At 59.8% G+C, this 16,236-nt stretch overlaps 1 protein-coding gene across 1 annotated transcript; it reads right to left on the bottom strand.

The window, feature by feature from the left end:
• Window positions 1-826: 826 nt before the first annotated feature.
• Window positions 827-15,075, bottom strand: Nelfb (negative elongation factor complex member B). Its single transcript, XM_090331020.1, has 13 exons — window positions 14,848-15,075; window positions 14,606-14,769; window positions 13,839-13,938; window positions 13,200-13,430; window positions 11,098-11,283; window positions 7,920-8,032; window positions 7,601-7,703; window positions 6,176-6,271; window positions 5,400-5,542; window positions 5,201-5,307; window positions 1,849-1,990; window positions 1,519-1,627; window positions 827-1,405 (listed from the first exon to the last, which is right to left on the bottom strand). Exons 1-13 carry the CDS (start codon window positions 14,947-14,949, stop codon window positions 1,259-1,261), a joined length of 1,743 nt encoding a protein of 580 aa, XP_090187146.1. The 5' UTR covers window positions 14,950-15,075; the 3' UTR covers window positions 827-1,258.
• Between the last annotated feature and the right edge of the window lie 1,161 nt (window positions 15,076-16,236).

The following is a 16,236-nucleotide window of genomic DNA, read 5'->3' as shown; positions in this document are numbered from 1 at the left end:
GAGGGGATTAGGGTTCAAGGTCACCAGACTGGAGCCCCCATGATCCAGTACTGGTAACTTCGGAGTAGGTGACAAACCACACACACCAACTTACCTCTTTTAGTATCATTATTTTTGTCTTGTGGGGCTTGAACTCATGGTCCAGATACTGTCCCTGAGCTCTTCTACTTAAAACTAGCACTCTACCATTTTGAACCACAGTGCCACCTTTGGCTTTCTGGTGGCCCTGGCTGGCCTTGAACCGTGTCCCTCAGATCTCCGCCTCCTAAGGAGCTAGGACTGCAGATGCAGACTACCAGAACCCAGCTTGCCCGCGATGTCCTATGCTAACCTAAGCCTGTCAGCACGACGGACATTACCAAAGTGCCCTGCCAGGACAGCCCATGCCCTCCTCCTCACCCCCATCCCCTCAGGGCTCCCAGGCCTGGGGAGGGCACAAGTCACTCATGTTCTCAACCACCTGTGCCCACCTCCCTCCACTACCAACAGGCCAAGCCCCAGGGCTGCGCTGCTCAGCCGTGGCTCAAGCCAAGTGGACTTTCCTGGAACTACGTGGAGACTGCGCTGCTGCCTAGCTGTGGAGTAACTCCAGCCGGACCCTGTGCTGGTCCCGGGGCCCTCCTGGGGTCTCATGTGCTCTGTTTATCTGGACCCAGAAACTGAGGGACTGTCCGAGGGCCAAGCACAGGCCTGGAGAGGCCTCCTGTCCTGGATGGCAGGTGGGGCCACCCAGGGCGTGGTGGCTGGGGCTCAGAGACAGGACTTAACTGCCCGGAGCTGCCTGACCTTAGAACACGCGCACACAAGCACACCAACTCACCACAGATATAGCAAAATGTCTTTTATTTACATAAGATCAAACAAACTTCTGGGTGCACAGAACAAGGGCCACCAACGGCAGCCAGTGCGGATTTCCCTGCAGAGGCACCCTAAGGGATGGCCTGCTCACAGGCACGTGGGGCGCTGTCCCCACAGAGGGGCAGCAAACCTGCTCTGGTCAACATGGCCGCAGGCCTTCTGCCTTACCCCGTTCTTCTGCCTTGAACAAGGTCAGGTCTGCGGGCCTCTGCCCTCCCTCTTGGCTTTTCCCTAACGTGGGGCTGTGAAAACCAACAGCACAAGCCTTTCTCTAAGAAAGCACGGGGAGGACACGCCCACGGGTGGGCAGGCTGAGCAGCACAGAGGGCGCCTTGGCCACCCTCACTCAGGCCTGACACGCCAGGGCCTCCGCCCAGAAGGGGAGCAGCCACCCAAGGCCTCAGAGGGCAGCAGTGGCGGGCACACTGGGCAGGGGCAGCTCCAGCGCCGGTGTCTCTGTGGCCTGGGCAGGGCTGGGTTTCCGGTGGTCCAGCTGCTCCAGCTTCTCGCCGAGCTGGGAGTAGAGCTCCTTCACCGCCTCCCCACTCTGTGGGCAAGCCAGGAACGGGCAGCTCATGAGCACATACCAGAAAGGCGAGGCCGGGCGCTAGGCTGGGGTCGGCACCGGCCAGGCAGGTTCATGGGGCAGGGGGCACCTACCTGGCCCGTGGGCTCCAGGGCCTTCTGCAGGGCCTCCATCTTGGCTGGGGCCACCCTGGGGTGCAGGTGCAGGAGGAGGCGCAGTACGTGCCGATGGACGTTCTCCTTCCTGAAAGTCCAGGCAGTGTTGTGGAGGGGCGAGGGGCCACAGGCCCTGGTCTGCCACCCTCCCTCGTGACAGGGCCCAGCAATAGGCAAGCACCCCCAGCTCCCTGAGGCAGGGGCAGGCCCCGCATGGCTAGACCCACCTAGGCACAGCACAGGGCCCCCATCACCCACCAGGCTGCCATGAGAAAGAACCAAGAGGCCATGAGCAGCTGTATGGCCTACCTGGGAGAGGCAGTGAGGAAGAAGCCATCGAAGAGGCTGCTGCAGAAATCCTCCAGGGCAAACTCGTCGGCTAGCAGCACCAGGCTTCCCGTGAGCAGGTGGAGGAAGATGTCGCTGAAGGCCAAGTCGCCGCACGTCTCCACTGCAAACACAGCAGGTGGCACCGCTTGGCACCGCTGGCATACCAGTGGCACAAGGCAGGCAGGGATGTAGCTCAGAGGCAAAGCGCCTGCTAGCGAGTGCAATGTCCTGGGCTTGACCTCCAGCACCAAAAAAGAGGAGACAAAAAAAGGGGGGGGGCCTTCTGCCTCCTGGGAGCCCATCACGCCAGGGAGGATGAGTGCCGACACAGAGGGGACTTTTTTTTTTTTTTTTTTTTGCAAGTCCCTAAACTATTGCTGTTATTAGCTTTGGGGCAGTGCCACACCTTGAGCCATGCACTACCATTTGGCTTTTTCCACTCATGGATGACACTGTTATTTGAGTCAAGCCTTTAGTGCCATCTTCCTTTTTTTAAATTTTTTTTGCCAGTCCTGAGCTTGAACTCAGGGTCTGAGCACTGTCCTTGGGCTTTCTCAAGGCTAGAGCTCTACGCTTGATCCATAGCACCACTTCCAGCTTTTCCTATAGACGTGGGACCGAGGAATCGAACCTGGGTCTTACGGCATGCTAGGCGAGGCCTCTACCACTAGGCCACACTCCTGGTTCCTAGTGGCATCTGTTTTTTGTTGTTGTTTTGGTTTAGTTTGGTTTTGTTTTTTGTTTTTGGTTGCTGGTCCTGGGAACTGAACTCAGGTCATTGGGCACTGAGCTAAATTTTTAGCACAAGGATAACGCTTCACCACCTCGCCCCAGCTCCATTTCTATATTTCAGTGGTTAACTAGAAATAAGAATCTCAGAATCTCACAGACGTTCCTGCCTGAGCTGGTTTCAAAGCTTGATCCTCAGACCTCAGCCTCTGTAGTAGCTAGGATTACAGGCCTGAGCCGGCAGTGCCTGGCTTTGGTCCATTTCTTCTGTAGTGACTCACACTGAACCTTCAGAGACACAAGTCAAGGCTGTGCTGACGTAGCTGGGTATAGTGGCTCATACCTATAACCCTAGCTACTCAGGAGGCCGAGATCTGACGATCAAGGCTCAAAGCTAGTCTGGGCACAAAAGAACCTGAGATTCTTTGTTTTTTTTTTTTGCCAGTCCTGGGCTTAAGCTCAGGGCCTGAGCACTGTCCTTGGACTTTCTCAAGGTTAGAGCTCTACCACTTGAGCCTCAGCACCACTTCCGGCTTTTTCTAAATATGTGGTACCAAGGAATTGAACCCGGGTCTTCTTGCATGCTAGGCAAGCACTCTACCACTAGGCCAAAATCCCGGCCCCAGGACCTGAGATTCTTATCTCCAATTAACCTCTAGAAAAGGGGAAGAGGGGTTTGGCTCAAGGGTAGGGTGGTAGCCTTGGGCTGAAGAGCTCAGGGACAACACCCAGGTTGGGTTCAAGTCCCATGACCCACAAAGGGAGGAAAAAAAAAAAAAAAGACTGGGCTGACAACCACACAGCAGTCCCGGAGCTGGGGATGGTTTTACCACTCAGTACTTGACTCTGCAAGTTATCCAAAATTAAACAGAATTATATAACATGGATATTCATTCCTTTTTGATTTTGGTAGAGGTACTGGGAACTGAATTCAGGGCCTCAGTGATTAGAACCCACCCATGCAATGCAAAAACAAGAACTTTCTGAACAGGACCAAAATACCACACCTCAAACACAAGAGCAGGGCACGCTAGGAACACCCATGATTCTCTGTGCGAGGAAGGGCAAGCCACAGTGAACGCCAGGCTAGGTGAAAGATACAAATGACAGTACGGAAATGTAGACAGGACTCAGCAAACCAGAACTATTTACAACCCTTCATAGAATTCTCAGAAAACAAAAAACAACACACTCAGTCCCCAGGGCCAGCAACTTGAAGACCCCAGAATGCCCCAATGTCCCAGAGGCTGGAAAGATTCTCCTAAGTCTGCAGAGTCAGCCCTGCAACACCTGATCTGAGCCCCTGAGGCTCACCCCCTCTCAGCCTCTATGGCAACTTATTCAGAGGAAATAGGCCCAGGCTGCAAAAATGAAGTCAGGTGGAAACTTGGTATAAACAAAGCTGATCATCTTCTTCCCGAAAGAAGAGAGGAAAGACACCAGTGACTGACAAACACACCTGCCAAGAAATGAGTATGACCCTTCTGCAGAAACCTCTAGGCCTGACAGGGCCTGAGTCAGCAGGTGACCAGGGCCTGCCACCATGGGGCACAGGATGCCAGAGGCCACCCCCCTCCCAATGGGACCTGCAGCGTCACTTGTCTTCTGGGATGCTAGAGTGCAGCCAGCTTTATACACACCTAGGCAAGTGCTCCACTATTAATCCACATTCCCAGTGCACAGGTCTACTCTAGAAGGGTCTACTTGACCCTTCCTCTTCATCCTGCTGTTGCAACCCCGACCTCCCCCCACCATGATCCTAGGGGAAAATGGGCCTGATAATGCCTGAGTGGACTCCTCAGTGATCTGTGGGCCTGTCACTCACGACCTGGGGGACTCCTCAGTGGCCTGTGGGTCTGTCACTCACGACCTGGGGGACTCCTCAGTGGCCTGTGGGCCTGTCACTCACGACCTGGGGGACTCCTCAGTGGCCTGTGGGTCTGTCACTCACGACCTAGGGACTCCTCAGTGATCTGTGGGCCTGTCACTCACGACCTGGGGGACTCCTCAGTGGCCTGTGGGCCTGTCACTCACGACCTGGGGGACTCCTCAGTGGCCTGTGGGTCTGTCACTCACAACCTGGGGGACACCTCAGTGATCTGTGGGACACCTCAGTGATCTGTGGGCCTGTCACTCACAGCCTGGGGGACACCTCAGTGATCTGTGGGCCTGTCACTCACAACCTGGGGGACTCCTCAGTGGCCTGTGGGTCTGTCACTGCCTGGGGGACTCCTCAGTGACCTGTGGGCCTGTCACACACGGCCTGGGGGACTCCTCAGTGACCTGTGGGCCAGTCACTCACAGCCTGGGGGACTCCTCAGTGATTTGTGGGCCTGTCACTCACGGCCTGGGGGACTCCTCAGTGGCCTGAGCTGGCACACCTAAACCCTTCTTTTGGAAAGCAGCTCTGCAGCAACACTGTTCTGTTTCAGAACTGAGCCGCTCCCACCAGCCCACTCGTGGTAAAGTGTGTCTGAAGACGCGGAAGTGAAAACTAAGCTACGGAGGGGGAGGTGAGGCAGGCAGTGCCTGGCAGGCCTGGGGCTCCGAGCTCCTGCCGGTGGCCTCCGCTGAGGCAGGCGAGTCTGCGGTCAGGACTCACCAAGCCCAGGGAGCAGGCGCAGGAGCGCATTCTTGTTCCTCTGCTTGGTGATGTGCAGGACGTAGTACAACCCCACTTCGCAGGCCATGCGCTGCTCCTGCAGAAACCTGGGCCAAGGCCACCAGAGCCTCGTGGTCAGCGGCACCCCGCAGCACTCTGCTTCCTCCCTGGCCCCATCCCATCAGCTGCCCAGTCCTACTTGGTGAAGCTTTCAGGAAGTGTGTTCGGGTATGTGACCGGGGCTTTCTCCTCGGCTGGCAGCTTCTGGTCCAGGTTGAAAGTGTAGTCGTCCACCACAAAGGACATGAGCATGGGCAGGAACTGTGTGATGAGCTCAGCCTCCTGGAAGGGGTGAAGACTAGAGCCCAGCAGGCCCATACCTGTATGCCTACTGCACGCAGGTCCTCTGCCCAGCGAGGGGAGGTGACGTGAGCCCTGGAGACCCACACTTGCATGCCCTGCCTGGGGTGGCAACAGACCACTTACACCATAGACCACCCCCCAAGTGTCCCCTGGCTCCTTCTCACCGCCTAAGATCCCTGCCTAGTGTTGGGTTGTTTTTGTCGGTCCTGGGCCTTGAACTCAGGGCCCAACCACTGTCCTTGGGATTTCTCAAGGCTAGAGCTCTACCACTTGAGCCACAGCACCACTTCTAGCTTTTTTTCCCTATGAATGCAGTAATGAAGAATTGAACCCAGGTCGGTCTTCGTGCATGCTAGGCAAGCACTCTACCACTAGGCCACACTCCTGGCTCTCCCCACCATTCTTGAAGGCCCCAATCTGGCATGCTCATGACTTCACACACGGCCCCTCTGGACCCTGGTCCCCTGGGAGTAACCAGACATCAGGGCCGGTTGGCCCAAACGTGCCTGGCAGGTATTCTGTCAGAGGAAGCCTCCAGAAGGAACTGTGGGAGCACAGGGTCTAGGTCATCACTCCCTACAAACACAGAAAAACAAGAAGTGGACCCCATACCATCTTGGGCTCCTTGAAGACTTGGCTGTCAATCAAGTCCCATGCCCCTTGTCCTAACGCCAGCAATCTGAGTAGCAGAAGGAGGTCAGGGCTGTCCTGCAGGGAAAGAGACACCTCAGTGGAGCTCTGTGGGGTGGGGTTATCGCTGGCTCCATCTGACTGGCAATTGGTATCCACTACCTGTAACCAGGATTCCAGGACCACAATGACAGGAATTCATAGATCACAGAACCCCGATCACACACATCCACGTGCCAACACACACAGGAAACCCCAGGACCCCACCACACACATCCACGTGCCAACACACACAGAAAACCCCAGGACCCCATCACACATCCACGTGCCAACACACACAGGAAACCCCAGGACCCCATCACACATCCACGTGCCAACACACACAGAAAACCCCAGGACCCTGATCACACATCCACGTGCCAACACACACAGAAAACCCCAGGACCCCATCACACATCCACGTGCCAACACACAGGAAACCCCAGGACCCCATCACACATCCACGTGCCAACACACACAGGAAACCCCAGGACCCCATCACACACATCCACGTGCCAACACACACAGAAAACCCCAGGACCCCATCACACACATCCACGTGCCAACACACACAGGAAACCCCAGGACCCCATCACACATCCACGTGCCAACACACACAGGAAACCCCAGGACCCCATCACACATCCACGTGCCAACACACACAGGAAACCCCAGGACCCCATCACACATCCACGTGCCAACACACACAGGAAACCCCAGGACCCCACCACACACATCCACGTGCCAACACACACAGAAAACCCCAGGACCCCATCACACACATCCACGTGCCAACACACACAGGAAACCCCAGGACCCCATCACACATCCACGTGCCAACACACACAGGAAACCCCAGGACCCCATCACACATCCACGTGCCAACACACACAGGAAACCCCAGGACCCCATCACACATCCACGTGCCAACACACAGGAAACCCCAGGACCCCATCACACATCCACGTGCCAACACACACAGGAAACCCCAGGACCCCATCACACACATCCACGTGCCAACACACAGAAAACCCCAGGACCCCATCACACATCCACGTGCCAACACACACAGGAAACCCCAGGACCCCATCACACACATCCACGTGCCAACACACACAGGAAACCCCAGGACCCCATCACACACATCCACGTGCCAACACACACAGGAAACCCCAGGACCCCACCACACACATCCACGTGCCAACACACACAGAAAACCCCAGGACCCCATTACACACACATCCATGTGCCAACACACACAGGAAACCCCAGGACCCCATTACACACACATCCACGTGCAAACACACACAGGAAACCCCAATGTCACAGGCAGGAAATGTGTCAGCCACCGGCCACACCTGCACATACCCTGGGCAGTGTCTCCTGGCTAACCAGCTCCTGTAGATGGCGGACAGTGCTCAGCGATAAGGTGTTAATGGCGAAGGGGTCACACAGGATCATGGACAAGTCCCTGGAAGGAAGCAGGGCCAGCTACAGGGGCCGGGCTGTCAGCCACACAGGATGGCTAGGCTGTCCCATCCCCGACTGGCTATGTGGGACTTGGGTTGTTCCCAGGCCTAACGGGTCTCACGGAATGGCCATGCTATTCTGTCCCTGGTTGGCCACATGGGGTCTGGCCTGCTGAAAAGGGCAGACAGACCTGCCCCTCCTCTTATTCCATCCTCACCCCAGGACCTGCTCCTGCCCCTTCTTCACTCCATCCAGAAATCCCTGCAGCTCCCGAGCTCTCTTGCTGTCCACAAACCGCTCTCGGATACAGGCATCCAGGCACCAGGTGAACTACAGAGAAGGCACACAGTCAGGGCATCCAGTCCCTTACGGGCCATGCAGGCAGTCTCTAGTACTCATCTAACAGCAGGTCAGCTGCTGCCCAAAGGCCAGAAGCACAGAGTCAAAGACAGAGACAAAAACAAAGGCCACGTCCCTGTCAGGTCAAGCACGGAATGGGGACTGCTGGAGAGGATGAAGATGGAAGTACCTAGAGAGTCATTCCACCAGGAGGGCTGAAAGAAAGAAGCTTCCAGCCGGGCGGGGTGGCTCACGCTTATAAACACTAGCTGGCTACTCAGGAGGCTGAGATCTGAGGATTAAGGTTCAAAGCCAGCCTCCGGGGCACAAAAGGACCTGAGACTCACCTCCAACTAACCTCTAGAAAGGGGAAGTGGGGCTTGGCTCAAGGGTAGGGCGGTAGCCTTGAGCTAAAGAGCTCAGGGACAATGCCCAGACCAAATTCAAGCCCCATGACCCACAAAGAGAAAGAAAGAAAGAAAGAAAGAAAGAAAGAAAGAAAGAAAGAAAGAAAGAAAGAAAGAAGCAAACTTCCAAGCCAGGAACAGTCAAAACCATCAGAGTCTCCGACTGATGTAACACATGACAGAAAAAAAAAAAACCCAGTACCCATCTGCAGCCTGTGACAGAAGGCATCACTGAACCTTCATGGGGACAGGCGGCCTAGAAAAGTGGCCTTCCAGGGACAAAGCAGACAGCCTAGAAAATGCACAGAAAAGGCACTTTGGTGGCCAAGTGCGGTGGCTCACGCCTGTCATCCTAGCTCCTCAGGAAGAGGAGATCTGAGATCAAGGTTCAAAGCCAGCCCAGGCACTCATGACCACGAAAGTCTTTTTTTTTTTTTTTTCCTCCCCAGTCCTGGTCTTGAGCCCAGGGCCTGAGCACTGTCTTGGACTTCCTCAAGGACAGAGCTCTACCACTTGAGCCTCAGCACCGCTTCCCAAGCCCCCTGACAAAAAGGAAAAGGCACATTTGTATCTGTAAAAAGCAGACTTTCTAGCGGTACTGTGTGAGCAACGAAACACTCCAAGCAAGACACAGCTCCCAGAGCCAGTCCCAGGTCGTCCTGCCATGTGGGGGGGAGGGCAGGGCAGGGCAGGGCAGGAAAGCACATTCCCAGAGCTCCCTGGAGCTCCTCAGGGACGAGGCCAGGCAGAGACAGAGGAGCTGAGAGAGCAACGCAGGACGGCTGCAAGGCCTCTACCTATGGGAGTGGAACAGTCGCGCTGTAGGCCAGCAGAGGAACGGCCAGACGGCCATGTCGCTGGCACAGCCTCCAGGAGGACCCCTTCCCTGGTCCTGAGGGCACAGCCTCCAGGAGGACCCCTTCCCTGGTCCTGTGGGCACAGCCTCCAGGAGGACCCCTTCCCTGGTCCTGAGGGCACAGCCTCCAGGAGGACCCCTTCCCTGGTCCTGAGGGCACAGCCTCCAGGAGGACCCCTTCCCTGGGCACAGCCTCCAGGAGGACCCCTTCCCTGGGCACAGCCTCCAGGAGGACCCCTTCCCTGGTCCTGAGGGCACAGCCTCCAGGAGGACCCCTTCCCTGGGCACAGCCTCCAGGAGGACCCCTTCCCTGGGCACAGCCTCCAGGAGGACCCCTTCCCTGGGTCCTGTGGGCACAGCCTCCAGGAGGATCCCTTCCCTGGGTCCTGTGGCCACAGCCTCCTGGAGGACCCCTTCCCTGGGCACAGCCTCCAGGAGGACCCCTTCCCTGGGCACAGCCTCCAGGAGGACCCCTTCCCTGGGCACAGCCTCCAGGAGGACCCCTTCCCTGGGTCCTGTGGGCACAGCCTCCTAGAGGACCCCTTCCCTGGTCCTGAGGGCACAGCCTCCAGGAGGACCCCTTCCCTGGGTCCTGTGGGCACAGCCTCCTAGAGGACCCCTTCCCTGGGTCCTGAGGGCACAGCCTCCAGGAGGACCCCTTCCCTGGGTCCTGTGGGCACAGCCTCCTAGAGGACCCCTTCCCTGGGTCCTGAGGGCACAGCCTCCAGGAGGACCCCTTCCCTGGGTCCTGTGGCCACAGCCTCCTGGAGGACCCCTTCCCTGGGCACAGCCTCCAGGAGGACCCCTTCCCTGGGTCCTGTGGGCACAGCCTCCTAGAGGACCCCTTCCCTGGGTCCTGAGGGCACAGCCTCCAGGAGGACCCCTTCCCTGGGCACAGCCTCCAGGAGGACCCCTTCCCTGGGTCCTGTGGGCACAGCCTCCAGGAGGACCCCTTCCCTGGGTCCTGTGGCCACAGCCTCCTGGAGGACCCCTTCCCTGGGCACAGCCTCCAGGAGGACCCCTTCCCTGGGCACAGCCTCCAGGAGGACCCCTTCCCTGGGTCCTGTGGGCACAGCCTCCAGGAGGACCCCTTCCCTGGGTCCTGTGGCCACAGCCTCCTGGAGGACCCCTTCCCTGGGCACAGCCTCCAGGAGGACCCCTTCCCTGGGTCCTGTGGGCACAGCCTCCTAGAGGACCCCTTCCCTGGTCCTGAGGGCACAGCCTCCAGGAGGACCCCTTCCCTGGGTCCTGTGGGCACAGCCTCCTAGAGGACCCCTTCCCTGGGTCCTGAGGGCACAGCCTCCAGGAGGACCCCTTCCCTGGGTCCTGTGGCCACAGCCTCCTGGAGGACCCCTTCCCTGGGCACAGCCTCCAGGAGGACCCCTTCCCTGGGTCCTGTGGGCACAGCCTCCTAGAGGACCCCTTCCCTGGGTCCTGAGGGCACAGCCTCCAGGAGGACCCCTTCCCTGGGCACAGCCTCCAGGAGGACCCCTTCCCTGGGTCCTGTGGCCACAGCCTCCTGGAGGACCCCTTCCCTGGGCACAGCCTCCAGGAGGACCCCTTCCCTGGGTCCTGTGGCCACAGCCTCCTGGAGGACCCCTTCCCTGGGCACAGCCTCCAGGAGGACCCCTTCCCTGGGTCCTGTGGGCACAGCCTCCTAGAGGACCCCTTCCCTGGTCCTGAGGGCACAGCCTCCAGGAGGACCCCTTCCCTGGGGTCCCGGCCATTCCTGGACCAGGACGCCCCACGGGAGAAGCCAGGGAGCCCAGGAGGAAGCGGGCGGGCAGCCCTACCTTGTGGCAAGGGTCAACAGAGCAGATGTCGCCCACGTCGAGGTCGTGCAGGGACATGAGCAGCTCGGCCCGCAGCGTGCAGTAGTGCACGTTCCTGGTTCGGAGGAAGAGCGTGCGCAGGAACTGCAGCACCATGTCGTACAGCTTCACGTTCTTCCCCACCATCTGCGTCAGCTTCTGGACCACCTGACAGGCCACACAGCACTGGACCCAGGGCCCGCGCCTGGACCACTGCAGCAAGAGCCACACACACCCCCTCTCACACAGCCATCTTCCCCACTGATTTTAGTGAGGGTCTGGAACCCTATCAAGATGGCAGGAGGTCTGAGGACTCCATGCCAGTGCTCTCTGCAAAGCTCTAGCCTGTGAGCTGCTATGGCCTCAAGCACTTACCTGACAGGTTAGAAGGCGGGTAACTAGAGTCCAGGACTTTGGCCTAGTGGGAGAGTGCTTGCCTAGCATGCACAAAGACCCAGGTTCGATTCCTCATACATAGAAAAAGCTGGATGTGGTGCGATGGCTCAAGTGGTAGGGCACTAGCCCTGAGAAAGCCCAGAGACAGTGCTCAGGCTCTGAGTTCAAGCCCTGGGACTAGCAAAGGAAAAAAAGAAAAGAAAAGCAGGCCGGGGCCGGGAGTTTGGCCTAGTGGTACAGTGCTTGCCTAGCATGCACGAAGACCCGGGGTTCAATTCCTCAGTACCCCACATACATAGCAAAAAGCTGGAAGTGGTGCTGAGGCTCAAGTGGTAGAGCTCTAGCCTTGAGAAAGTCCAAGGACAGTGCTCAAGCCCTGAGCCCAAGCACAGGACTGACAAAAAAGAAAGAAAGAAAAGCAGGCCGGTGAGTAGGCCCACAGGCGGTGGTGACGTCCACCCTGAGGATGGGCCACAGGAGAGCAAGGCACCAGTAACTCAAAGGCAGGTCAAGGCCTGCAAGACCACGCCCAGCCACTGGACCTCAGCTCTGGATTCTGCAGCCATCCCTGTCCCACCACCAGTATCCAGCATCCAAAAGAAACAACAAGACCAGGGGCAGGGAGCATGGCCTAGTGGTAGCATGCCACCTAGCATGCATGAAACCCTGGGTTCAATTCCCTGCAACCATACACAGAAAAAGTTCCAGGATTGGCAAAAAATAAATAAATAAAAAGGAAAAACAAAAACAACAAACCAAGGGGCTAGGAATGTGGCTTAGTGAGAAAATGCTTGCCTAGCATGCATTCCTCAGTACCACATAAACAAAAAAGACCAGAAGTGGCACTGAGGCTCACGTGAAAGAGTGCTAGCCTTGAGCACAGGAGTCTCAGAGACAGTGCCCAAGCCCTGAGTTCAAGTCCCAGGTGTGGCAAAAAATAAAGAGCACACAATACCATCTGAGCTCAGACCCATCATAGCCCATGTTCCAGCAGGACATCAAGAAAGCCACAAGTCCAAAGAGCTAGAAGAACCGGAAAAGAACTAGAACAACCAGAAACTTCAACAACTAGCTGGAATCTTGGGTACTCAGGAGGCTGAGCTCTGAGGATCATGGTTCAAGGCCAGCCTGGGCACTAAAGTCTGTGAGACTCTTATCTCCAGTTAACCACCAGAAAACCAACGTGGTGGTGTGGCTCTAGTAGAAGAGTGCTAGCCTTGAGTCGAAGAACAGAGAGACAGTGTCCAAGCCCACGATCGACCCAAAAAACCCAAAACAAAACAACAAATCAAAAACAAACAACAACAAAAAAAAGGAACTGAACCCAGAAGACCACAACTGTCCAAAGGGACCTATGACAGCCCCTAGGGACACACCCTCCTCACAACGTCAGCATCCTGTGAGTGGGGATATATTCCACACGAAAGCCAGGCCTGCAGGCAGCCAACAGTGACAAACAGCCACGAGCCGGGGAATTGGGGCCGTGCCCACTTTGAGGAGTTCTTCCTGGCATGGAGCTGCTTTTCTCTGTCCTGACAGCCAGCCTTCTCTCCAGCCACATGGGAGAGCCCAGACTTGTAGGCTCACATTCCACAACACGCCTGCTCACAGGGAGCAGGGCGACATCATTGCCCTCACCACTCACTGCTGGGGCCCACCCTGCCTGCCGTGGGCCTGGCCTCTCTCACCTCGCCCTGGCGCCTTGTCCTCGGAGAGGGGCTGAAGAAGTTGTGCAGGACAGAAAGTTCCGTGCTGAAGAGCGCACTCTCCTTCTCCAAGATGTACTGCTTTAGCAGTGGGGAGACTTCGTCGCCAAAGAGTGCCTGGTTGTCCTGCCAGATCTGCCGCTTCACCTCTACAGCACATGCTCGGTACAACTCCTTGTCTGCCATGACCAGCTTCAGCTTCTTCTCAGGTACCTACAGGACCCATGCCACGCTCCCCTGCAAGTGCCTGTGTTTCCAAATCTCCCTCGTGGAAAGCCATGCAGCCTTCACTGCGCACAGAGACAGCCTCAACCCAGAACCCAGCCCCCCACAGGGGCACTCTCCCCCAAGTCTCCCAAGCCCCAGAAGGTCTAGGCAAGACAGGCTGCACACCCAGAGCACTTTCCCAGAGAGACCCACACGCCAAACTCAAGACTCAGTTTCTACCCGGCTGGCCTGGGAGAAGCCTGTGGTCCGGAGACGGCACCACCAAGTAGCTAGCACTGGGGGGCAAGCTCATCAGACCTCCCAGGACTAGGCAGCCCCCTGCTTAAACCAAGGGCATGGTCTGGTTTCTGCCAATCAAGGGCACGCTTCCTGTGAGGCCTCCCCGGGGCTCACCTTGGGCAGATGCTTCATGACACACATCACCACTGGCTGCAGGGATGGCATCTTGACCAGAGAAAAGCTCTTCTCTAACAGGTCCTCCAGCTTCTTGTACCTGGGGAAATGCACAGGCCTCCACATGCAGAATACATGCAAATACAGCTGCCAGCTGCCTCTACGAGAACAACTGTGCAGCCGAAGGAGCTACAGATGCTGCCCTGCCAACACCAAGGCTAATGGTGGCTGTTCCATTAGCCAGGCACCAGGGGCTCAGGCCTGTAATGCTAGTCACTCACTCAAGACACCAAGGTCTGGAAGATCACGGTTCTCAGCCAGCCCACACAGAAAACCCCAGGCTAAGAGGGGTGGGAGCCTGGCCTACTGGTAGAGTGCCTGCCTGGCATGCATAAAGACCTGGATCCGATTCCTCGGTACCACCCACATAGACAAAGCTGGAAGCGGTGCTGAGGCTCAAGGGGTAGAGCTCTAGCCTTGAGAAAGTCCAAGGACAATGCTCAGGCCCTGAGCTCAAACCCAGGACTGAGAGGAGGAGGAGGAGGAGGAGGAGGAGGAGAAGGAGGAGGGGGAGGAGGAGGGGGAGGAGGAGGGGGAGGAGGAGGAGGGGGAGGAGGAGGACCCCAGACTCCAGCATCCAGCAAAAGGTAGGGCTGGAGGTGGGTTTGAGTGGTAGAGCACCATGCATCAGCCAGCCAGCAAGGCCTTGAATCCCAGCCCAGCACCGTCCCAACGGGGGACAAGGAGTGTCCCTGGGGAAAACGGACCTTTCATCGGCCTTCCCCTCCGAGGCGATGGCCGACACTCGCTCCAGGAGTTTGTCCCGCAGCTCGTCGAACACCGACTGGTGGAACTCCAGGCGCGGCGTCCCGTGCAGGTCCAGGAAGGGCAGGGCCGACTGCAGGGAGGGCAGGAGGACGCCGTTCTCCGTCTGAGGAGGCAGGGGGTCAGCACGAGCGGGTCGTGCCCGCCGGGCACCCGGGCGCCGCGGGCCGGGGCCGGGGCCCACCTGGAACTGCTCGATGGCCTTGAGGGGCTCCGTGCAGTTGGTCAGGGTCTCCTTCAGGTCCTCGCCGTTGGCCACGCCCAGGTCCTGCAGCCCCGCGAACATGGCCGACGCCCCGGCCGCCGGCCTGCCGGGCGCCCCATCGCCCCCGCGCTCCCCCGGCGCCCCCGAGGACGCCGCAGGTACCCCCGAAGCCCGCTCCCCCGGCCCTCGGGGGCCGCCCGCGCCCCGCTCCCCCGCGGCCTCCAGCTCGACCACGTCGCGCTCCCCAGCGGCTCACTGGCCCGCCCCGCCCACTTCCGTCGGCGCGCCAATCTGCCCCCGGAAACGCCGGACGCACGGGCGGGGCGGGGCCCGAAGACGCACGGAAGGGGCGGGGCCCGAGGACGCACGGGAGGGGCGGGGCCCGAAGACGCACGGGAGGGGCGGGGCGGGGCGGGGCCCGAGGACGCATGGGGCGGGGGACGGGGCCGAGGACGCACGGGAGGGGCGGGGCCCGAAGACTCACGGGAGGGGCGGGGCGGGGCGGGGCGGGGCCCGAGGACGCTCGAGTGAGGCGGGGCGGGGCCCGAGGACGCACGGGCGGGGCGGGGCGGGGCGGGGCCCGAGGACGCTCGAGCGAGGCGGGGCGGGGCCCGAGGACGCTCGAGCTAGGCGGGGCGGGGCCCGAGGACGCAAGGACGGGGCGGGGTGGGGCGGGGCCCGAGGACGCATGGGGGCAGGGGGCGGGGGCCCGGGGGACGCACGGGCAGGGCGGGAGCGGGGCCCGAGGACGCACGGGCGGGGCGGGGGTCGGGGCCCGAGACGCACAGGCGGGGCGGGGCGAGACCCGAGGACGCACGGGCGGGGCGGGGCCCGAGGACGCTCGAGCGAGGCGGGGCGGGGCCCGAGGACGCACGGGCGGGGCGGGGCAGGACCCGAGGACGCACGGGCGAGGCGGGGCGGGGCCCGAGGACGCTCGAGCGAGGCGGGGCGGGGCCCGAGGACGCACGGGCGGGGCGGGGCGGGGCGGGGCCCGAGGACGCTCGAGTGAGGTGGGGCGGGGCCCGAGGACGCACGGGCGGGGCGGGGCGGGGCGGGGCGGGGCCCGAGGACGCTCGAGTGAGGCGGGGCGGGGCCCGAGGACGCACGGGCGGGGCGGGGCGGGGCGGGGCCCGAGGACGCACGGGCGGGGCGGGGCGGGGCGGGGCCCGAGGACGCTCGAGCGAGGCGGGGCGGGGCGGGCGCGGCGAGCCGTGGAGCCCCCGCGACGGCCTCGGGACAGGCTGCCCCGAGCGGTGTGCGTTTCCACTCACGGCCGCGGCCGCCGGCTCTTCCGGGGGACTCCCGGGCCCCGCCGCAGCCCCCGGCGGGAGACGAGGCGGGGCGGCCTGGGCGGCCCCTCCTCCGCCG

Source organism: Megascapheus bottae, chromosome 3 (assembly GCF_031878675.1).
Source record: "Megascapheus bottae isolate mThoBot1 chromosome 3, mThoBot2.hap1, whole genome shotgun sequence".
NCBI lineage: Eukaryota > Metazoa > Chordata > Mammalia > Rodentia > Geomyidae > Megascapheus > Megascapheus bottae.
This window is presented reverse-complemented; position numbering and strand designations above follow the sequence as displayed.